The sequence below is a fragment of the Ursus americanus genome, chromosome 13 (genome assembly GCF_024610735.1).
Source record: "Ursus americanus isolate L20-20 chromosome 13, mUrsAme1.1.p, whole genome shotgun sequence".
Classification (NCBI taxonomy): Eukaryota; Metazoa; Chordata; class Mammalia; order Carnivora; family Ursidae; genus Ursus; species Ursus americanus.
The window spans coordinates 38,961,671-38,987,258 of NC_142139.1; the positions used below are offsets into that span (position 1 = coordinate 38,961,671).

At 33.9% G+C, this 25,588-nt stretch overlaps 1 protein-coding gene across 4 annotated transcripts in view; it reads right to left on the reverse strand.

The window, feature by feature from the left end:
- LRBA (LPS responsive beige-like anchor protein) overlaps positions 1-25,588 on the reverse strand; it is a 791,030-nt gene that overhangs the window by 139,778 nt on the left and 625,664 nt on the right. For all 4 annotated transcript variants that reach the window (XM_087866503.1, XM_045798851.2, XM_045798849.2 and 1 more), the window contains 3 exons: positions 22,672-22,812; positions 21,523-21,642; positions 1,051-1,203 (listed from right to left, as the gene is read on the reverse strand). In XM_087866503.1, the coding sequence (XP_087722629.1) occupies positions 1,051-1,203; positions 21,523-21,642; positions 22,672-22,812 (414 nt within the window). The remainder of the gene's footprint in view (positions 1-1,050; positions 1,204-21,522; positions 21,643-22,671; positions 22,813-25,588) is intronic.

Here is a 25,588-nt window from a genome sequence, read left to right on the forward strand (position 1 = left end):
ATGAAACCAAGTCTCAGAAAGGTTAAACTACCTAGAATCCCATAATTAGCAAAGTGATTTATCCAGGATTGGGAAAACTGTTCTAACTTCGAGGCCTATGTTCATTCCACCCTGCACTGCTTCCACATACATAAAATGTGAAATTTCAGTAATAAAAGGATTGCAATTAGGATCTGGAAGACAGGATTAAATATAAATGTTGGTATAAAAGGTAAGAAATATCACTTAGAAAACTAAAATGCAAGAATTTTCCACAACTGTAAATTAAAAACACACTGGAATTTAGATTTCACTTTTTTTTTTTTTTTAAGTAATCTCTATATCTAACATGGAGCTTCAACTCACAACCTCGAGATCAAGAGTGCATGTTCCACTGACTAAGCCAGCCAGGCACCCCTAGATTTCATTTTTAATATGGAGTATGACAGAGACATTACTTTTAAAAACTGAGAAAAAAAGCTACTAGATTCCAAGCTTTTATGAAACTTAAAGGCAAAAAGGAAAAGAGATATTACTTTTTCATAAAATAATACAAGAATGCACGTAAAAGAGGACTTTAAAGAATTCACTAGGGGAGAGTATGAAGAATACAATGATTACTGTGCTTTTAAGTTTTTAAGTTTTCATGTTCTAAATATTACATGAAGATTTCCTTGAAAAGATACAGGATATAACTTGAAAATCTTGTTTCTATTACCAAAATGTACAATGACCTTCTAACCTAGAGCACAGAATTATGTTATTTTCCTGGGACAAGAAACTCATGTTCCATAAAGCATTTAATTCCAGTTTCACTTAATTCTGAATTATCATGTGCATATGAAAGTAACCTAAATTCTGCATAAAAGAATAAAAGAAACCGTTACACTTTTCAAGTCAATAAAATTTAATATAAAATATATGGAAATTCACGAACTATTATGTGACTTTCAGTTATCTCTACCATCTACAGTTTTGTCCAGAAGACCAAGGGTTAATGATTATACCAACATATGAAAGATACTTTGAGAAAAGGCTCATGACAGACAGAGTAGATGATTACTATCTTACCAATCTGTTTATGCGAACAAATTCTTCTGAGGTTTTGGCCCAAGGAGGAAGTTCAACATCAGACACTACTGTCCCATCATCCATCACTCCAAGATTATAATTATTGAAGTTGACAAACATCTCAGGGAGATAATAAAATTCAGGGATCAACTCCTGTATAAAAATAAAAGACAATGTCATATTATAAACTATAGAATACCGACTAGATAGTCATAACGGGGCACGGTCATTTCCTATTGTGCAGAATTAGAACAAAATAAACATAGGGAATTTTTTTCTTTCCCTATCACAGCTCTCAGCCTAAGTTACTATTAAGGTAGACAGATACCATCCAATCAAATTTAAATAACACCTTATTGGTTGGTTATATGCTTTCTTTCAGGAAAATTCTCGTAATCTCAAAACTTTTACATACCAACTTTGAGTACTATTTGAGGTTTGACAAAGTATAAACAGAGATTAACATGTTGTAACAATAACAGCTTAAATTACATTTTTTATGAGGTATGTGGAATTTTTGCCAGAAAAAAAACCCCAAAATCTTTATAAGTACTAAAATGCCACTGCACTGGTCCCTTCATCAACCAGGAAAATATTCATCACATTTAGCCGTGGTTTAACAATATATTTTGCTTATATTTCAAGACACTCAAGTTTAGTTATAATATACTACCTTTGATTAAAGATCAAAATTTACAAGTAGACTAGAAAATGACCTGAAAAAGAAACTTGGTAAATTAAATATGTGACCTTACTAGGAACATTTAAAACACACTTCAATAGGGTATTATATAAGCAGAAAATGCAGCTAGTTAGGTTTTTGTGTACAATAAGCCTCATGTATAACTATTTCAGAGGTCCTGTAGATCAGACTTGAAAACCAGTCTTGACATGGGTCAGTGACTCAGTGGTCTTTAAGATACCCCCTCAGGGCCAGCTATGGCAGGCCTGGCTTTCCAAACAGTTGAGTAAAATAGGGAGGTCATCAGATTTTGGACAAGGTCAGTATGAACTCTCCAGAGCAAAGAAAAAAGATCCAGCAGGAATTAAGCTATTATCACCTCCATCATCCATGTGAAATGTTGCTTGACTTTGAATTGTACATCCTTTGTTTACAATCACAATAATTAACTAAGCAGGGTAGAAATGAGCTTGTCCTCCAAATGCCTGACAATCACCTGATCATTAGACTTGAAAAACACTTAAATTGAACATTTTTTTTTTAAAGGAAGAACCCTCTGAAAAGTTTAACCGTAAATGAAATCACACAAAAATATGAAGATTTTCATCTCCAAAAATGATGCATGCAGGTCTTAACTGATAAAAGGCGAAAGACATATGTGTGTTATTTTATGTAACAAAAAGTTATATTCAATATATTTGAGCTAACATTTATTGTGAGATGAGTCAGGTACTAAAACTCATAATAAACCTTAACACATTTAATTTTAAGAACTTCGCAAGGTATCACCTCCATTTTAAAAATGAACTAAGGCTGAAAAGAGTTAAGTAATTTGAGGTTACACAGCTAATTTAGATAAATTTGGAGCTTACATCAAGATTTGTCTAAAGCCTGTGTCCTTCACCACCAAATAAGTATGAGTTCTACTTATATAGTATACATAATACTAAACACTTTAAATGCAAGTTTTTAATATACATTCTAAGTAATTTTTTAAAAAGTAAAAAACTTTCACTCTTTCATAATAAGAACATGGCTTTTCTTAAAAAATATATATGATGTATCTATATATACTTATTATATAATACAATTAATCAAACAGGAAGAATTTTATAATATGCTATAATTATTATTTACCCAAATATGAAGATAAGTTGCTTTATAACTACTATTAATTTGCTGTAGTGTGCATTTAATAAATTGCAACTTTGAGAAATTTTACCAAAATGTCTTATTTTCACTCCATATTACTTGTGCTAACAAAGAAGAATGTTACTTTTCCCAAGTCTTATTCTACAATAAGAGGGAGGACCATACCTTGTATATTCTAAGTGTGACATTTCATAACAATTTTCAAACAAATGAAGTCTTCAAACCTTCCTATGTATAGCACTAAAATTCTTAAGATTTTGTGTATTTGTCTCTATCTTCTATACATGTCATTTTATTCAGGTTGCTAAACAAATTGACAAAAACATACTTGTTCAAAACAGAAATGCTCTTCCTCATTCTTTTATAAGTTCTAAATTCAATGAACAGAAATACAGTGTTCCTGGCACACTGTATTTAAACATATAAACTTATTATGAATTTAAATGATTTTGTTGCTTTAATATTGACAGCTTACCCTAAAGATAAATTCGCTTAATTTAACTAAAGGGAGCAAAAAATACACATAAAACAAAAAGAAATTTTTGATGAAAAATATAAAGAAAGCAATTTTAAACTTTTAAAGTCTTTAGTGCACTATATTATTTCAGATACATGCCGGGAGGAAAGTAGTAAATCATCAATTTCCATTTAATTACCATATATCTTGTGATTTCCTTCTAAAGATAGATATCCTATAAATTTTGTACGATGGACATAAGAATATTTCAAAGTTAAAAATTTAAAAATTAACAATATAGCTCAATATTTCAATTGTTATTTACTGATACGAATTTACTCTCTATTTTTTACCTCTTACCCCATACCCCTCCAATTTCAAAAGAGTAGTCAGATAGTTTCAGAATATTTGCAGGGTCTAGAGAAGAAGCCTCCTGAAGACATCCTTTTTCTGTCTTTTGTCAAAGTCTAAGCAAACACAGATTACGTAAAGTGTCCAGGAAGAAGCAGTATCAAATGTTAGTATTTTTAAGGATAGAAGCTAAGAAGAAAGAGATTGTTCCCAAGATTAGGGAAACAAATTCCTAAAAATCTATATATAATCAGTTTTCATTTGGCCTGAGGGGAAAAGGAGGGGATGAAGAGGTTAAGATTGTCTCCCAGGGGACAGCAAATGGTGATCAGGGTCATAGCTTGCCCATACAGTACCTAATGCATGAATTAGAAAAACGCAACCCTTCTGGGCTAACGTAGCCAAAGGGAAGTCAGTTTGGTAAGCTACTACATGCTGGATTTTAGTTCCTATTCTTTCCTTCAGTCAAGTGCCGGTATGGTACATACAATCTGCCCAACTGCCCAACGTGGTAGTCTCATGACGGTGTACTTAGGGAAACGAGCGCCTTGGCACCAGCGCCTCTGTAATCAGCAAGTATTTCTTAACCCAAGCAGAGTTGCCTACTTCCAAAAGTCCATGTGTTTTCGACAATGAGGATATGACCAATAAACAAGATGGACTGAAGATGTGAGGGTCAATTTTCTAGGTATCACAGACTGGAAAATGAGATCTCTGCTCTACTCTCTAATGACTGTGAATGAATTTCCTACTAGCCTGATATGAGGAAGATTTAAATTCAAATTGGGACATTTCTTATCCACTTGAGTCGGTAATTATGAATTTATAATCCAATAATAAAAAGACACCAACGTATTTAGTGAGAATTATCTAAGGAGACAAAATGGTAGGAAGAATGCAGTATGAGCAAACATACAAATACAATGTGCTGATGTTATTAATAAAACTTTTTAACATATAGAACTGTTGAATAATTATATTGTACACCTGAAACTAATATAACACTGGATGTTAATTATACTTGAATAAAAAAAATACAAGTTAAGATATAAAAAAATTAAAAAATAAAAGAATAAATTCCTCTTATTTATTTTCTTAAGCCTTAGGTAGGCTTATGAAGGGTAATAGAACACATCATTATCACAAAGAAGTATGTATTTAGTTTTTATTCTTTGCAGAAAACTGTGTTAAAGATCTGGGATATAGAGACATGAGTTTAGGTCTAAACCGCTAAATAAGAGTGAAAGAATATACTTATTAGGATGTAATCGGTAGTAGGAACAAAGAGCAGTCTAGAAATTCAAAAGAGAAAATGATGTCTAAAAGTTGGAGGGGGGGAGAGAAAGGTTTAGGGAAAAGAGCATAATATACCGTATTTCCCTAATACAACACTCATCAAATTATACTGTAATTATCTGTTTGCTTGTTTCTCCTTCTAAACTTAAGGCACCATAAGATTGAAGACTTCACCTATCTTGCTCACCACCACACCTCCAAAACCTAGGCACAGAGTGTGACAAATATGAGGTATTCAGTGACGAGAATAGTCCTGATGGGGGAATATAGAGAGTGAAATGTGCATATCACTTGCTTCTAATGATCAATGAAGAAGAATTTAATTGGTTTAGAGAGGACTATATACATGCAGTGGGAAATAAAGTGGGAGATGTAGGCAGGATCAAAGTGTGGAAAGCCCTGAATGTCAGGCTGTGAAGTTCAGCTTTTTTTTTCATAAGAAAAAAAAATTATTCCCATCAGCAAATTTAAAAAATGAACATGGTTTTATTTGTTTGTTTATTTATTTATTTAAAAGATTTATTGGGCACCTGGGTGGCTTAGTCAGTTCAGCATTTGCCTTCAGCTCAGGTCATAAGCCCAGGGTCCTGGGATCAAGCCCTGAGTAGGGCTCTCTGCTCAGTGGGGAGTCTGCTTCTCCCTCTGCCTCTCCCCCTGCTCATGTTCTCTCTCTCTCTCTCTCTGTCAAATAAATAAAATCTTTTAAAAAAGTAAAATATTTATTTGAGAGAGCGAGCAAGCAAGAGAGTGTGAGGGTTGGAGGGGGGCAGAGGGAGAGACAGAATCTCAAGCAGACTCCCTGCTGAGTGCAGAGCCCTACACCACAGGAGGCTCAATCTCATGACCCTGAGATCATGACTAGGGCAGAAATCAACAACGGGACGCTTAACCGACTGAGCCACTCAGATGCCCCCCCCCCCAAATGAACATGAATTTAAAGTAAGATAAATGTTTCAAACAAATTAACAGTTAAGAGAAAGACCACAAAGAACCTACACTTAGTATAAAAGACATCATCAGATAAGCACAATTAGGTTGAGTAACGAAGTGAGCATATACACTTAAAACATATTACAACCTCATTATAAGAAAATCTGCATAAATAAATCAGTTGATGAGAGTTGAGTACTCATACTATAAAACAAATATACTGAACTCAACTGAGATATAAAAAACATTTGATAAAGAAGTATATAAAATGCCTCAATTTTACTATGGATATAGTGACATTCAAGTATATACTTGTAGAATTCCAACTTAATCTTAAAAGTATCTTCCTAAAAGAACCATGCCTTAACACCTAAATATTAAGTTAAAAATTATCTCCTTTGACAGATGATATTTAGTAACACAGTCAAAGATTATGTCAAATACTTTTAATGTACTTTTACAATGTGAAGTATGTTTTATATTCATCGGAACAGAACATTCAGCTCTGGATAAAAAACATATGCTCAGAAATTATAACACCAGTGGAAAATGATAAGTAAATAACACCGACAGAAGACAGAGATATTTATAATTCACATTTTCTTGCTGACAATAATTTTAATCTCTTTCATATAATTAGGCAGATGGATCTTAGAGGCAGGTAACATGGTCAAAATGTAGTGTATCATCCCTTAAAATAAAAATCTGAAAGGTTCAACCAGAGGTTATACCACAGTTCAGGATAAGCCCATTGCTTTGATCACAAATCCTACGGCTTTCATGGCATAATGACAAGGATTGGTTGTGACCACACATATGCTTTAGTTTTCTTTATTAAGATACGATCCCCACTGATATGGTCTCTGCAGTGAGGTTGTATGATTCTTCTAATAGACACCAATTCTATCCATTCAACTAAAACCATCACTTCAATAATACCTGGGTAACTCTGGAAAATACTAATTTATTAACCCAAAGAAACAAGAAAATCAATACTAAAAATAAAAGATGCTACTTTAGAGCTAAAGTTAAATTTTTATTCTATTCTTACTAAATTACACAATTCTGACAATTCAAGTACAAGAATATAGCAAGGTAAGTAATTTAATGTATACTGCTCTGGGGACACTGACAGTAAAAAGATGTGAAAGCAAAATTTTGGCTTTTCACCATTTGGAAGATGATATATTGTATGAAGGGAGAAAAAAACCAAATAAGCTTTATTAATGAATAAGAGAATTAGTGAACAACACGTTATAAAAAAAAATAATGAACATGTTCCAATACATTTTGACATTCAAATATTTATTTTGTTAGTCCCCAAAAGAGAAAAACCTTTTTAAAAAACTGATTAGAGTTCAATTGTACCTATAAGTAATTTTAAATGGACTGCATATCAGAAAGTTTTCAAATTGATGTTTAAATTTAGTTTCTCTTTATTTGGTAGATAAAATGCCATTTTTTCCTTTAATAAAAGAAATACAATCGCAATTTTAAAAATTAGAGAAGGAAAAATAATCTATAATCCTTCTAGACAGATCCAATGTCATGTGGTTTTTGATATTATAAAACTGTCATTTCAAATGCATTTAAATAAAGAAGAATCATGAATTACAAACCAATAAATAATAGATAATCTATATCAATCAAATACAGTAGAGAGAATAATTGGGTTTGAGTCTTGTCTACTCAACTTACTGGTCACATGCCCTTAAATTAATTTAATTTTTCTGACCCTTATTCACCTGCATTGTCATTTTTAAACAACAGGGTTGCTGTGAGGCTCAGAATACAAAATTCTATGGGCACATACCATAGTATTATTGCTATTACTATTATTGTCATTAATGTGACCCCTGATAAAAATCCAAAATGACAGACTCAATTTGACTGATATTGAAAGCAAACATGCCCATTCACAAAAACATTTAACATAATTCTAAGGGCATTTAAAAAAAATTGCTTGTAAAAATAAAATGTCCACAAAAATATTTGAGAGTTGATAAATTCTACTAAGTAAATATCACATTTAAAAAATATATATTTATTTTTTATTAGCAATGACAGGACAGCTTAACACGCCTCACTTTATGATGAAGACCCTGAATATTTTATAGTTCTCTCCTGCTTTTAGATGTTTTGCACTTCTATATTTGGAATGGACATCTTCACTGAGCTGTCCTGCTGTTCCAGCCCCTATCTTAAAAGAAATTGTAATTTGGGAAGAGATAATGGACATTAATAATGCAAACAACAGGCAAGTGTAACTGCCATAAATAAAATGCCCACCTTAAATCCTTTGTGGAACAAGTTGTAAAATACATACACATATACATACATATTGCTATGAGTATGGGGGAGAACGGTTATTATCAGTGTCTATGAACATATTAATGAACAGTCCACATTTTTAATTGAACAAAAATATCATAATCACCAGACACAAAACAAATCACAGCTGATGTATGTACATTTTTATAATTCAGGAAGACAGGAACATTTTCCAAGTGCCTTAAAAGGGTTTTTTTTCCTGCCTGGTATATAAGTAGCATAAGAAAAATATTCAATGTTTCAAGTAATTTTTATCAAAGAACAAAATAATGGTTCGTTGTAGATAAAAGGTACAAGGTTAGTTAAATGCTAAAAAAAAACAAAAAACAAAAACAGTACACAGGTACAATATTTAACCCATTGATATATAAAGAAGAAATGGGTTAAAGAGATGTGGTTAAATGAACACATCTGAAAGTTATGCATAAGTTGTATATAAAAACAAGAATGAACACATATATAGTTCTGTTAGAGTGTGAATGTTTTACATTACATTGTTAAGAGAGAGATGAGACATCTTGAGCTCACTCTCTTGTGGATGTGAATGTGAAAGACAGACTGATGGAAAAATACAAAATGAGAAAGAGAAAAAAGGGAGGGGAGGAGGGATGACATATGCCAAAATGTGCAAAGGATGTATGAAAAAAGGTGAGATTCTAATTTTATTTTCTTTTAGTATTTAAAAAAATTCTGAATTATTTAAAAATATATCTGAAAACAGAAGAATGAGAATATTTTAACAAATAAAGCTACTGAATAATCAAAGTTTAAGCTTTTTTAAAAAAACAAATGTATCAAGAAATACATTTCAGGCAATTATGTTCTATTAGCTATAGCTAAACACTTTCTTATAAATGGTTCTAACACTGATGCCATCAGTATCAACGGAATGTATTATGGTAGAAGGCATACTGATAGAGGAAAAAAGGAACCTAACTTATCTTCAGATTACAGACTCCTGGGATTTCTGAGGCAGTAGAGGGCAAGTCAAAGGACTCATGTTCTTACAAATCTCACAAGATACAAATAGAACTATTCTATTATCACCTCCATTTTGATCATCTCCATTATTTAACAAACATGTATATACTTAAAACTTAAGAGTTAATTCTTTTTTTTTTTTTTAAAGATTTTATTTATTTATTTATTTGACAGAGATAGAGACAGCCAGCGAGAGAGGGAACACAAGCAGGGGGAGTGGGAGAGGAAGAAGCAGGCTCATAGCAGAGGAGCCTGATGTGGGGCTCGATCCCATAACGCCAGGATCACGCCCTGAGCCGAAGGCAGAAGCTTATCCGCTGTGCCACCCAGGCGCCCCTTAAGAGTTAATTCTTAAAGGTAAAACTCATTCATGTAATATTAGTGATAGTCATTTACTGAAAAATTTATTTATAATCTCTTAGGATTTAATTGCATTCTCTCTACTTAATTTTAAGTATGGAATATGCTATATTAACCCTACTAATTTTTTTAAGATTTTATTTATTTATTTGACAGAGAGAGCGAGTGAGCAGAAGCAGGGGGACTGGGAGAGGGAGAAGCAGACTCCCCGCTGAGCAAGGAGCCTGATGTGGGCTTGATCCCAGGACCCTGGGATCATGACCTGAGCCGAAGGCAGACGCTTAACTGACTTCGCCAGGCAAGCGCCCCACCTTGGTTCCTTTTCTTCTGCTAGGCTATTATTCCCTTTATCTGCATTCCCCTCCCCAAAGACAACAGGTGCCACTGATCAGTTTGGAGTGTCTTTGCAACCATGAATTGTTCTGTGTGCATGCATTTGAAATTTAGGTAAATTGTGCTTTTGTCTTATATTCCACTTGCTTATTTTCGTGACTCAGCACGGTGCCCCTAAGCCACAACCCTACTCATTTTTTAAGTTAATACACATTTTACATTCATTACTAATAATACACAATAAATTATAACACAATAAATTATAACATAGTTTTTAAAATTTTATATCTAAGATGTGACCTGGATATCCTCCTAGATGTGACCAGTACAGGATGTCTACGTAGACTTCTTTTGTAAAGCTGTAACAGTAACAGCTCAATTTGTCTTAATCGTAAAATTGCAGAAAATGGAACTATTCTTACCTCTTGGTCAGCAGATGACATTCAGCTATCAGTTCTCTTGTGGACAGAAAAGCCCTTCCTAAAATATGAAGCATTAGTAACCCTATTCCATGTGGAGCACATATCGACCTAGGTTTTGCTATTCCCTTCTGGCTGGGATGCCCATGCACTTTCACTCTCCTCTTTCTCTAAAAATGACCTTTCAATGTCTCCCAGTCTCTTTCACTGATTCCTCTTTACTTGACATTTTAAAATCTATTTATTCTTGGGGTGCCTGGGTGGCTCAGTTGGTTAAGTGTCTGCCTCAGCTCAGGTCATGATCCCAGGGTTCTGGGATAGAGCCCCACGTCAGGCTCCCTGCTCAGTGAGGAACCTGTTTCTCCCTCTCCCTCCACCTGCCACTCCCCCTGCGTGTGTGCTTTCTCTCTCTCTCTGTTAAATAAATAACATCTTTAAAAAAAAAGTTTAAGAAAAATAAAGTCAATTTATTCTTTCATTCATTCAACCAATAATCACTGATTTCTAACTAAATGCAAGGCACTATTCAAAATGCTGAGGTTGCAAGGTAAATAATCGAAAAAGCCCCTACCTTCATAAAGCTCTAGTGATGGAGACATAAACAAACTAATACGTACATATCATATCAAATAGTGGCAAGCACTATGTAAAAAAAATAAATAAAACAAGATAAGGGGATACAGAATGAGGGTTGACATGGTGGTATTTTAGAAAGGGTGTTCAGACATGTCCACTCTGAGGAGGTGACATTTTTGCAGAGACCTGAATGAAATAAAGAAATGAGCAAAGCAAAGATCTGGGGAAAAGTGGTTGAGGCAGAGAGAACATCATATGCAAAGCCACCAAAACAGGAATGGACTTGGCACTTCTGAAGAGGAACAATAAAGGCAAGTGAGGCTACAGCAGAGTAACAGAGGACGATCAGAGAGGGATCCAGATAACCAGGACATCAGTGGCTACAGCAAGAACTTGAATTTTGTTTTAAGTTAGATGAGCAGTCATTGGAGAGATCTGAGCACAGGCATATGATCTAACTTACAATATAAAAAGATTATTCTCGCTGCTGTATAGAGAAACACCACACGGGGAACAGGTGAAGTGAGAAATAATGGCTACTTGGACTAGGGCCCTAGTGATGGATGTGGTGATAACTGGTCTGATTCCGAATATATTTTGAAGGTTGAGAGGGTGGACAACGGGGTATGAGTGAAAGGGAGGAATCAAAGATTCTAAGCTTTTTAAAGGCCTGAACAAACTGGTAAATAGTGCTGTCTTTTACTAACATGGCAAATACTGGGGAAGAGCAGGACTTTCTCTTTGAGTTTGATATTGGACTTGTTCAGTTTAAAATGCCTATGAATAGGAGAGCCTGGGTGGCTCAGTCAGTTAAGCATCTGACTCTTGGTTTCAGCTCAGATCATGATCTCAGAGTCGTGATATTGAGCCCCTGCACCGGGCTCGGTGCTCAGTGGGGAGTCTGCTTGAAGATTCTCTTCCGCTGCCCCTCCCCCACTCGCTCATCAGTGCTTCCTCTAAAATAAATATATAAATCTTTAAAAAAAATAAAATGCCTATGAACATATATCTAGTTCAAAAGGAGCTAGATATATAAATCTAGAATTCAGGGAGATCCATGAGATAAAGTGTAAACACCTAGGAAAAAGATATTGATAGAGAAGATATCTAAAACTTTAGTCCTAAGGTACTCTAACAATTTAGGGTATGAAAACAAGATAATGCAGTAAAAGAGAATGGGGAAAAAAAAAAAAAAGGTAAGAAGATAGCCAGGAGAGGGTGGCTTCTTATTCCAGAAACAAAGTAAGAAAATGTTACCCAAAAAAAGAATCAATTAATTTTGTCAATAATGGTGACAGAACAATTAAGATGCGAACTGAGTATCTGCATTTCACAACATGGAAGTTGTTCATCAATGCCTCTGACAAGACTGATTTCAATAAACTGGTGCAAGAGAAAGCTTGATTTGAGTGGGCTTGAGAGATAATGGGAGCTGAGGAAGTGGAGGACAAAAGAACAGACTACTCTTTCGAGTGGTTCATGATAACTATCACCTATTACTCCTTCTTACCCCATATGCCTATGAAACATTTCTGAAGGTTGGGTTTGAATCCTCAACTAGTAGGTGATATTATCCTCGTTATTATGGAAATACATCAATGTGTCAAAAACTGAATTCACACATTTGCTCTACAAACCTGCTTCACTGTAATTCATAGCATCATTTATTCAGGCACCAAACCTAAAGAATCATCTTTAGACATACAGATGGCCAAGAGACACACAAAAAGATGCTCAACATTACTTATCATCAGGGTAATACAAATCAAAACCACAACAAGATATCACCTCACACTTGTCAGCATGGCTAGTATCAAAAAACAAGAAATAACAAGTATTGGCAAGGATGTGGAGAAAAGGGAACCCCCATATACTGCTGATGGCAAAGCAAAATGGTACAGTCACTATGAAAAACAGTATGGAGGGTCCTCAAAAGATTAAAAATAGAACAATACAATCTAGCAATTCCACTTCTGGGTATTTATCCAAACAAAACAAAAACACTAATTCAAAAAGATCTATGCACCCCTATGTTTACTCCAGCATTATTTACAATAGCCAAGATACAGAAGAAACCTAAGGGTCCACCAAAAGATGAATGAATAAAGAAAATGTGGGGTGTGTGTGTGTGTGGGTGTGTGTGTTGCATGTATGTATATAGAGATGTAGGTAGATAGGAGGAATGTTACTCAGCCATTAAAAAAAAAAAAGAAATCTTACCATTTGTGACAACATAGATGGATCGAAGTCTGCAAAGTGAGATAAGTCAGATGGAAAAAGAGAAATACTGTATGATTTCACTTAAATGGGAAGTCTAAAAACAAAACAAACGAACAAACAAAAAAAAGGAAATAGACTCATAGATACAGAGAACAATCTGGTGGTTGTTAGAGGGGAGGAAAGTGTGGGGCTGGGTGAAATAGGTGAAAGTGATTGAAAGGAACAAACTTCTGGGGCACCTGGCTGGCTCATTTGGTGGAGCATGTGACTCTTGATCTCTGGATTGTGGGTTAGAGCCCCATGTGTAGAGATTACTTAGAAATAAAATCGTAAAAAACAAACAAACAAACAAACAAACAAACTCCCAATTATAAAATAAATAGGTCACAGAGATGTACTGCATGGCATAGGGAATATAGTTAATAATATAACTGTATGGCGACAGATGGTAGCTACATTTATCATGGTGATCACTCTGTAATTATATAAATGGTGAAGCATTATGTTGCACACCTGAAATTAATATAATATTGTATGTCAACTATACTTTAAACGAATAAACAGAAAAATAAAATAAAGAAACAACTTTATGTCTCTCCATCCCTTATAGTCAAACAAATGCCGAATCCTGGAGAATTAACCCATCCCTTGAATACATCCCCTTAACCACTTAACTAGTTGAGGCTCTTATCATCTTTCCCTTTAACTAACCGTAAAGGTCAGGAGAAATGTTTTTTCTATGGATTTCTAGGATTTCTCTGAAATCCTAACATTTCTCCCGACCTCCAGTTCTCATCCTTTTTTCCCATCTCATCCCTTTTCCCCCTGGTGGGATCTATTTTCCATACTGCTGCCAAAGTTCTTTCTTTTATAGTACAGCCAATTACATGGTACTTCCATTCAAACATCTTAAATGGCTCCTCATAGCCTATAGCAGGGAATGGTAAACTATAGCCCATTGGCCAAAAACGACCAGCCACCTGTTTCTGTAAATAAATTTTTACTATAATACAATCACACTCATTTGTTTACATATTGTCTACGATGGCTTTTATACTACAGTGGTAGAACTGAGTAGCTGTGACAGAGACCACGTTGACTGCAAACTGAAAAGTATTTATTATCTGGCTATTTGCAGAAAAATTTTGCTGAACTGACCTATAGAACTAAGCCAAATATCTTTAAAATGTTACCAAGAATCTTCATACTGGACCACAACTGCCTTTCAGTGTCTCTCCTTTTTTATGTTTCCTACACACCAAAGCACATTAAGACCAGTTAGCAGAGCAATAAGCATTCTCCAATGTGCCAAGAATTTTCTCTGACTTCATTCACCTTCCTCTGAATTCACCAAGTATTAATTTAATAAATATTTAATTTAGTGTCCTTGGTGTTCCAGGTAGTCCTTTAAGCTCTAGGAAAAAACCAATGAGCAAAACACTCCCATTCATGCTGTCATGGAGCTAATGTTCCAGCAGGATAAGACATAATAAGCAAATAAATATATTTATGACAGATGGTGAGTAACATGAAGAAAAATGAAACTGGAAGTCAGTAAAAGGGCTTGGGGTAAGGGATGTAATTTTAAATGGAGAGGACAGAGAAGTCCTTACTAAGAAGGTGACATTTGAGCAAAGACTTGACAAGGGTAAAGGAATGAAGCTATCTAAAGAATTTTTCAGGAAAAACAAGGGCCCTGAATTGGGAAGATACTGGAACATTTGAAGAATACAGTGGAGGTCCTGCTTAGTTAGAACAGAGTGAGAAAGGGGGCAAATAGTACAAGAAGAGGTCAAGAGCTAATAGGACTTTGAAGGGCAGAGGTAGATGGCGTTTGAGGCTTGCATTTAAGGACTAAGGCTTTTACTCTCAACTGGGAAACCAGTTGCTAAGATGGCAACTTAGTAAAGTTAATAAGATGGAGAAGACCAGGTTTGAAGGAATAAAGAAATAAAGAAATAAAGATCAGGAATTTGGTTAATTTTGAGACACATTTTATATATTCAAAGGGAGATATCAAGGAGCGAGTTAGATACCAAGATAATGTACAGGCTAGAGACATAAATATGGGAAGCTTCTTAGGACTCTAGCAACCTTTAAGACACAAGTCCAGTCTCAGGATGCCTGGGTGGCTCAGCTGGTTAAGCAGCTGCCTTGGGCTCAGGTCATGATCCCTGGGTCCTGGAATTGAGTCCACATGGGGGGACATTGCTCAGCAGGGAGCTTGCTTCTCCCTCTGCCTACCATTCCCCCTGCTTGTGCTCCCCACCCCGTCCCGATTTAAAAAAGATACAAGTCCAGTCTTACTCTATGAAGTCACTCACAACCTCACCTCCCCAGTCAGAATTAATTTCTTTGTGTTTATATCTTATTATACCACTTATCACTGTCTAAGCTGTATTAAAAATAGTTTTATATATACCTTTCTCATCAGAAGGTATGTGAAATAAAGAACTATGTTTACCTTACCCTTTTAACTCAAGTGCTGTCTAGTATATATTGCATGTGATAAATAACCAATAAATGGTGACTTAAGTGTGTTTTTGAAGATTTTAGTTCAGCTGTCATAGGAAGTTTTCTGCCTGAAGGCTGGGAGCTAGATACTTATTTCCTAACTAAACCTGCTCTTCTGTGTTCTCTACACACATGTCCAAGTCGAATTTAATTTCTCTTTCTGTCTCATCTTACAAGACCAATCAATCACCAGATCTCAACAGTTCTTACCTTCTAAACACATACTAAATTCATCTACATTTCTCTACTACCATTGCCACTACTGAGTTCAAGACTCCACTCTTTCTCCCCTAATTAACACTTTACTGATGGCTTCACTCTTGCTCATAGTTGATACATACTCAAACATCAACCCCAGTGTTCTCTTCAAAACCACAAAATCTGTTCATGTCTCTACTTTAACCCTTCCAATGTCTCCTTACCATCCCAGGATAAAGTTCAACCTCCTTACCAAAGCTTATATGGCCCCTCATGTTAGGCCTTGGATTTCCTCTCCTCTCTCTTCTCTTCATTTCTGATGCTATATCTAGGAGCCCACATAGCCTTAATTATACCAAACTGCTGGTTCTGTTTTATTGTCAGTATCTCTTCTAAGGAGTAAGTTCATCAAAGGCAATGGCTGTGTCTATTTGGCACTGTACCACAACCAGGGCCTGAGAGTGCCTAAATATAATTAAAATAAAAAGTTTAAAATTAAGTATTACCTCAGGACTGCCTCAAACTTTTTACTCAGATTATACTAAAATTTTAGTATAGGTTATTTTAGTACTGTATTATTGTCCTAAATTCTAGGCTTTTGGAGAAGTATGGTTCTCCAATAATCATTTTAGATCCATATACTATTGCGGTCCATTCTGAAATAATGAACCTAGGTGATATTTATGACTCCTTCCACTCTTCAATCCTAATTATTAATAATTTCTGTATGAGAGAAGGAAAAGAGTTTAAAGGGAGCAAGTCCAATTTTATATAATCATTAAATTAAATGTATTGACACTAAGGTCCCTGAAATGAGTATGTTGCCTCAGAGCCAGGGGAAAAATCAGTGACATGAACTGCATAGAAAAGCTTAGATATGTGTGTAATACTTAGATGTGATTACCTAGTGAAATTCATTCAAGTTTTATGAGCCCATGATTTGCTTCACAAAATTTGGCTGTAACAGTTCAGTAATCTATTTTGCACTTCAGTGTCTAAACTTAACTGAGTTTTGTTTGTTTCTTTGTTTTTTAGAGAGAGAGAGGGATAGAGAGGATGCACATGAGCTGGGGAGTGGGAGGCCGCAGGGCAGAAGGAAAGGGAAAGAGAAGTTTAAGCAGGCTCTATCTATGCCCAAGGCAGAGCCTGACACTGGGCTTGATCTCACAATCCTGAGATCATGACCTGAGCCAAAATCAAGAATCGGATGCTTAACTCACTGAGCCACCCAGGCACCCCTTAAGTGAGTTTTTAAGACTTGAAACACAAAATCTGTTGGGGATTTTAAAATATTTATCACAATGATGATTCTCCAACCCACTTTAAGCACACCCCATTTCAATCCTCAAGAATACCTATTATTGCTACTACCTATCAATATTCAGATGAAGTACAACATCAGGAACATTGTCCGAAGCATACATGGCTTGATACAGTAGCCATTAGCTACAAGTGGCTGGCTACTGAACACTTGAAATGTGCTTAGTCTAAAAAGAGATGTGTTATTATAAATATAAAATACAAGACTCAAAAACAGTAGGAAAAAAGAATGTAATATATCTGAATAATTATTTTATATTGGTTACATGTTGAAATAACAATATTTTGGATACTAAAATTAATTTCACATGGCGCTTTTCACTTTTTAAAATGTGACTATAAGAAAATTTAAAATTACACATGTGGCTGGCAATTGTAGCTTGCATTATATTTCTTTTTTTTTTCCTAAGGATTTCATTGATTTGAGAGAGTGTGAGAGCGAGAGAGATCACAGAGCAAGAGGGAGACGCAGACTTGCCGCTGAGCAGGTAGCCCAACTCAAGGCTCAATCCCGGGACCCTGAGATCATGACCTGAGCCAAAGGCAGCCACCTAACCAACTGAGCCACCCAGGAGCCCCTTGCGTTATATTTCTATTGAACAATAGTAAGCCTACTTTTGAAAAAAATATTTATTTACTTTAAAGAGAGAGAGAGAACAAGAAAGAGCGTAGGGGAGTGACAGAGGGAAAGAGAAACCCAAGCAAACTCCCGGCTGAGCATGGAGTCCGAAGTGGGGCTCTATTTCACAACCATGAGATTAGGACCTGACCTGAAACCAAGAGTCAGATGCTCAACTGACTGCTCCACCCAGGCACCCCGAACAGTAGTAAGCCTACTTAACTGATCAACACCTCTAACAGTTTATCCAGGCAGAATGCAAGCATCATTGAGGGTCATACCTGAAATGAAACCACCAATGATACACAAAAATACAAATGATTCCCAGAACTCTAAAATGGTAAGTCATGCTAAAATTCAAAGATTGCTTTAGTAAAATTTATTTAATAAAGTCTTTTTCTTCCCTAAAATAATTCACATTTTTACTTTAATTTCATAGGAATAACCTTTATTTTTTAGTAAGTTATTCTCTGAGTATTAGCCGAGTGCAAGAAATAGGGTTTCTAAGATATTAAAGTAACAGTTCCCCTTCAGCACAAAAAGAGTTAAGTACTAGAAATGTTATCACGTTATTATTTTTCCCTAAAAAAAATTAATCGTCTTTCTACCTCACAACACTTCATTTTTGTTTTTTTAAAGATTTTTAAAAAAGATTTTATTTATTTATTTGACAGAGAGAGAGAGAACACAAGCAGGGGGAGCGGCAGAGGGAGAACCAGGCTCCCTGCTAAGCAGGGAGCCCAATGGGGGGCTTGATCCCAGGACCCTGAAATCATGACCTGAGCCAAAGGCAGATACTTAACCGACTGAGCCACCCAGGCGCCCCTAAAGATTTTATCTTTATGTGATCTCTACACCCCATGTGGGGCTCAAACTTACAACCCCGAGATCAAGAGTTACATGCTCTATCAACTGAGCCAGCCAGGTGCCCCACAACACTTCATTTTTGTAAAATGTCATGAAAACACGTTAGAAAATGTATACCATATTCATCAAGCAAGGTATACTTTAGAACACACTCAATAAAGTGATTCTCACCACCCATACTTCACTATCCTCTGTGTACTGTTCAACATTTTTCTTATTATTTCCAGAAACTTCAACAAGACAATACAAATAAGAACAGACTATAATTAATATTCCACTGAAATACGTTATATCTCAATGAAGTATTTATACTACTATAATGACTTAAATGTACTTTCTTATACATTTATTCTTATACATTATATTATTATAATGACAAATATGCTTTCTAAAGTGTTAAAAAGTAACATTTTAAGAAAGGCAGGATAAAAGAAAAGAAGCAAGATTAAATACTTCCTCAGTTTTAAAAGGACCATCTAGCCATGTATAAGGAGGCTCTTTAAGCAGCCTGTGTAACCATGTATTACATATTTTTCAAAGTACTTGAAAAGTTGTAGGGACCAAATTAGTTAGTTAGCAATATAGAAAATGTAATTTATCAATGTCCTATCTACCGTACAGATGTTTTGCGGTTTAAAAAAAAAAAGGAGAATATACATATTGGTTATAAGAGCAAGTAGGTTTTAGCAAATAGTCCTGAAAAAAATTTCTGTGCCTCTGAACAAGATTAAATAATATTATGAATGAAACTATATTTTTATTCAGGCCAAATCAACTTGACACTTGGAATTCTAAAAAAAGTTTTTAAGTTTTTCCTTAACTCTGTACTCTGTGTCTTCATACAGATGTTTTATATAACACTGCTAGAAACCCAGAGATTAAGTAGCACAACAGCAAGAATTCAAATTCTAGTATTTGTCTAGTAGTTGGAGCTGTTTTATTAAAGACTGCTGGGGCATTCAAAAGAAAGTGAGATGAATCTAAGTCTTTATTATTTGTGAAGGAATAAGAAAAATTAGGAAGAAAGGTAAAGAAGTTCTTTTTTTTTGTTTTTTATTTTTATTTTTTTTTAGTTTTCAATGTTGCAGCTGTTTTGTGTGGGTTTTTAATTTTTTTACAGGTAGGGTATTTTAAGGTAAGTGTTTGGGAAAATGGAACTAGACTTGTGCTAACTGAAGAATCTTGACAGAAAAAGGCTGAGATTCAGGAAAAAGAGATGACAGAACTACAAGGATCTATCCTATGCACCTCTGGTCTAACAAAGCATTAAGAAGGAATGTCTAGCACTTAGAGGTAGAAAGTTGAAGATACACATTATCCATTTATTGTGAAGTAGGAAAAATAATTTTCAAATTCATGATTTTATTTTTGTTTAAATTTCAAGTACCAAACTTAAGTATGAGGTTATAACTTGGTCATGAGATGCTTAACAAATGAAAGAATTAACAAATTTTTTAAAAAATCATGTCTTCAATTTGATAACAAAAAAGTTAGGCTTATCACTGTTTTCATATGTCCATATCCCTTATTACTTCTCAAAAGAGTTAAATAAGTAATTCAATAGCTTTGAGATTAGAAGGATTCAAAAATAATTATTAAATCTACTAGCTGTTCTGATTTACTGTTATCTAATTACCCATCTCAAAATCATCTACTGATGATTCTTTTTTTTTAAAGTAAGCTCTAAGCCCAATGAGGGGCTTGAACTCACAACCCTCAGATCAAGAGTCACATGTTCTACTGACTGAGCCAGCCAGGAGCCCTCTACTGATGATTCTTAAAAAATATGATATATAATTTCAAGAGTATTTCAGAGTACATTATTTGCAATATCAAAAAATCCCATAGATGTCCCAACATAAAAGATTATTTCTGCATATGGTGTAATCTTCTTCAATAAAATATCTTTGATAAAAGCAATGTTGTGCTCTATTGTAAGATAAAGTATGTGAATTCATTTTATAGTCTGCAAAATACCACACCTAAAAGATATAATTATCATTAAATTTTTTAAAGGTACTCTATAGTAACATAAACATTAGTAATGTAACTTTTCTGCTTTTAAGCCCCAATATTTCTTATATGGTGCTTATCATTTTCTTCCATATAGTATAAATATTTATATATAAGTCATATTTCGTTATGAGACTATAAGGAATTTCACATCCATAGGCATATCTCATTATATTCAATAGCATCTAACACAGTACCTATCAGAAAGAGACAGTATGTCATGAAAATAAAATACTATAACTTCTGAGGGTAGAAGCAAAGATCTAGTAAGGATTACGTTAGCTACTGTGCAAAGTTTTTGATTTTTTACAGTAGTGAACATAGATAGGAGAACTTTTCGTTTCCCTCAATAATAATGCAACCTTATACCAAGCAGAGTCAGATATGAATTTTAGTAGCAGGTAAAAGATGATTACCTTAAGAAAACAGACATGGAATCTTTAAAATAAAATGAAGTAAAATAAAATTAAATAAATTAAAAGGCTGAGATTCTTCTCATAGTATTTTTCTGGCTGTATTAATTTCATTCACTAAGTTTGTAATGCCATTGAGCGTGCTACCTTACATTCATACTACTGTATTTTTCCTTTTTAAAGATTCCAAGAAGGAAAAAACAACCATTCTACAACTAAAGAGAAAGAGACAGGGAGACACATGACAGGTAGAGATAGACAAAGAACAGAGAGACAGAGACAGAGATTCTATACAGTTGTTCTTGGCCATTTAATTAAAGCCTCAGCTTTTGAGGCTTCTCTTCAGTAAACAGTGCTATGCTGCAAGAGAGTAACTGCCAACATTCACTCAACAAGGAACACAATGGCAATAGTAACTATAAAATGAAACATTTCTGTACCTTTATATCAGATGTATCACGCTGACAGTTTCGCCAAGCTCTGGAAATTGATGAAAAAGTTCGATCTGCATGATCAAATTTCCCTCCTTGCAAATTTAGGAAATAAGTTGTGAAAGGTTCCTAAAAAGTAAGCAATTAAAAAAATTCATGTTTCCTCCTGCATAAAAATATGATTTTAAAAAAATCATTATATTTAGATACTTCAAGGACTAATAGACATTAGCCAGCTATATACAAACTAGGTATAAAATGGGAATTATATCTAAATTATTGTATTAATGTTCTTAAACTATTTTTGTTTCAGAATATTTCCAAAATTTGGCATTTGCCACATTTTTCAGACTCTCTCCTTTTTCAAGAACAATTTATTAATAAAATTCAAACATAAATTAGACTGCATTTTCTTCATAGTACAGGGAAATAGTCTAATATGTAATTTTCCTATTGTTATGGCTCAATATTTAATTTATGATTAAGAAAAGAAAAATGTTTGGAAGATTTAAAAGCCTCCTCTTAGTTAAAGAACACTTAAACACATATTAGTAGATAATTGCTTGAAATTAGCTAAGCACTATAAATTACTTCTAGGATTTATGTCTGCCTGTACCCTTCTAACAAGCTTTAATTAATGATGTGCTGCTAATGCTTTCCCAAAGAAATTACTTTCTAGTAGATGAATCACCTTTCAATTTTACAGAAACATTTCTTGTTTAACCAATATATTATCAATACACAGTAGCCTTGGTGTAATCTACAGACATACCTTATTCCATTTGGGGCAACTGAAGTTCCTAAAATATATGAATATATGCTATCTGAACAAAATCTTACTTAGTTCTTATTTTAATATGCTACATTTGAAAATAACCTATGTTATAATTTAGGATCTGATGAGATATCAACCTTTTGAAGAGGCAAATTTAAGAAAAATATTCACATAGTTCCAGTGAAACATTTTTAAGGCTATTGTATAGTAATACCATGTTATCAAATACATGCCAAATGGGATAAAGAGATATTTATAATTAGAAATCTAATCATTGAAAAAAAAATTCAGCATTTAAAAAAGATGCCTACAACTCTCAATCATTGCATATTCTCCACAACACTGAATTTAGTTATTCAGTGTATTATTCAAACTGAACTTACTATTCTTAGCAGCCATGCAAGAACAAAACTTGCAGTTGAGTAATGAGTACCATAGTGGAACTTTGGAACTTGATCATCTTCCCATGATTCGTAACGCTCTGCAAAGAATGCTGCTCTTTTTGGATTCAAAGCTCCTATTGGCTGCCAATGTGGAGGAAAAACAAAACAAAACAAAACAAGAACACATAAATGTAATCATCTTTTATTTCTTTCTTCAAATGTCATCCTACTAGCAAGTGTGAAAAATCTTTTCCAATGCAGGTTAAACATACACATATAAGTGGAGGGAGAAACCTGTCATTTCTCAGTGAGTCTAGTTTCTGTTGAATACAGATTTTTAATCAGACTATAACAAGTATTTTCATAAAGACAGTTACATGAAGTGAATATTAGCTATATAATACTTTGGAAAGCACCTATAAAATCCTATTTATATAATTAGAAGCAACAACTAGAAACAGAATCTTGATGTTAGAGAATTAATTCACAATAGCTTCTGAGAAGAGGATGAAACAAAACTAGAAGGGAATGAGGAGTGCAAGGAAGACAATGAGTGAAAAAGGGATTAAATGTAAATATAGAAATTTCTAGTAGTATGAGTAAAAGCAGAATTTAGAGGATAAAAACATCCTGGCCTGAAATAAAGTATAATATGTATGTGTACGTATATATATAACATAAAAATAATAGAAGACAGATTATGCATTTATACAAGAAAATGATACACTATAACAGAGGGCAGAAAAGCAGGATAGCAAATAGTCAAAGAATGTGGGCTCACTGGAATAGTAATAATACTCAGTCCGAAGGCTGTTTCAGAAAATAAAATGAGTAATTACATGTAAAATCCTACAAACCATGCCTGACAATATTCAATGAATGCTAACTATCACTTTTAAGATTATCTTTCAGAATCGGGGTAAAGTTTGAATGAAATAATAGCCTGTAAAACCCTTAGAACATAACTTGGCATAAGATAAGAGCTAAATAAATGTTAGCTGGTATCATTATTATTGCTGCAGCTGTTGTTATTTAGAGAAAACATGAATTTCATTAAAAAGCACCCAAAATTTTCTGTGATTACGCACATGTATATTTTTTTGCCTTTTATTTATTTTTTAAAAATAATTTTTATTTTGTTATATTAGTCACCATAGAGTACCTCCCCAGTTTTTGATGCAATGTTCCATGATTCATTATTTGCATATAATACCCAGTGCACCAGCACATGTATATTTTCTTAAGGAAGATTGTATGAGTATTAAGATTCTCAAAGGGGCCTGAGGTCTCCAAGAATGTAAAAAACCACCTGCTTTAAGTAATAACTCATTCTCATAAAACATTCTGATCTCTAGAAAATCTCTATTCCTTATTTAAAATATAATTACCATTTCACTGGGGGAAAAAAAAAGCCAAGATGACTTTCTTAAATGAGGACCTAGGAGTTAGTTACCTCATTTATAAGAGAAAGAAAATATCTTAAATATCGTATTATTTATGGGAGATATGCTAAACTGAAATAAATTTAAAAATATGGGTTTAAAAATAGATGTATTCAGAAATATTCTGTTAAAAATGAAGCAAAGGTAAACTACTTTTTAAACTGCTTTTCATGTTAATATGTGATTTAAAGCAAGATTTTAAATTCATCATTTTCACTATCTTTAACTGTTAACTATTTTTAAAAACTATCTTTAGAACTGTTCTCTTTCTATAGCTTGGTTTGAATCAACATTTTATATCAAGTCATTTTTTTACTTTACAAGCAAATTTTTAAAAATCTTTCATTGATTACTATTTTAGATCAATATCTCAGTATACTAATTTAAAATGCCATCTTTTAAAGCATTAGTTTCTATACAGAAGAATTAAACCTGATTTACTAAATTTATGCCAGTTAAGAATGGAAGTGACTCCAAGAAATCTTTGTTACAGAATCAATTTGGAATGCCTTTAAACATATTTTGGTTGTTGTTCCTAAACACTGAGCCATACAAAAGGAAAGAACGAAGAAATAAAATCATTGGAAGACAAATTATGTGAATTAAAAATAGAATCAATGCTCCTTTTGTATAGTTCTGCAGCATATTAAGTATTCACTTTATCTGCTCCTATTTTTATTACTCTCCAAATGAGTATACCCCCAAAATCAATAGTTATAGAATCACGTTTCTTGAATATAATGCTAAAACCAATTAGGATTGATTTCACTAGCATCTGAGAAAAAAATGGCATTGTGCAGAGATCTATATAGGTAGAACCCACAGTATTGATTCTGGCTGTTATTGTTACAGTTGGTTTCTGAAGCTTGCTACAGGACAGCTATCAAGACATACCACATTTATTTGTAAGCATATAAAAAAGAAGTCCCCAAATAAAAGAAGGTTTAAAAAAAAAAAAAGACCAGTGGAGCTGTGCAATGACAATGATACACTATCAGCTTACTCAGAGAAGTTACAGTGGGAATACACACATTGAATTATACATTACGGGAAAGCACTGATTTATTGTGGTAATAACATCCACCTCATTAAAAGATTCTGCTTTGCTGCAGTTGGAAGGCTACATATTGTTTACTGCTATAAATTAATGGCAGTGCAAAGACGACTGTGGAACCGTCCTAACAATAGATCTGTAATGACAGTGCTGTATATCACAGCTTCCTCAGCAGCTTCATAATAAAATGGAGACAATGTATTGAGCTAATACATTCTACCATGCTGGCCCATATTTTTCTGACAACTGCTTTAAAAGATGAGCTGAATCCAACTATGTTATAATGCTGCAAAACATTTAACTAAGCAAGAGTCAGTCATACACCAAAGTGCATCATAGCATTTTTAAAACATTGTCTAAATCAGCATTTCAAGATGTTTATTCATCTCTGCAAAAGAACTAAAAGTAAATGCCGATGGCT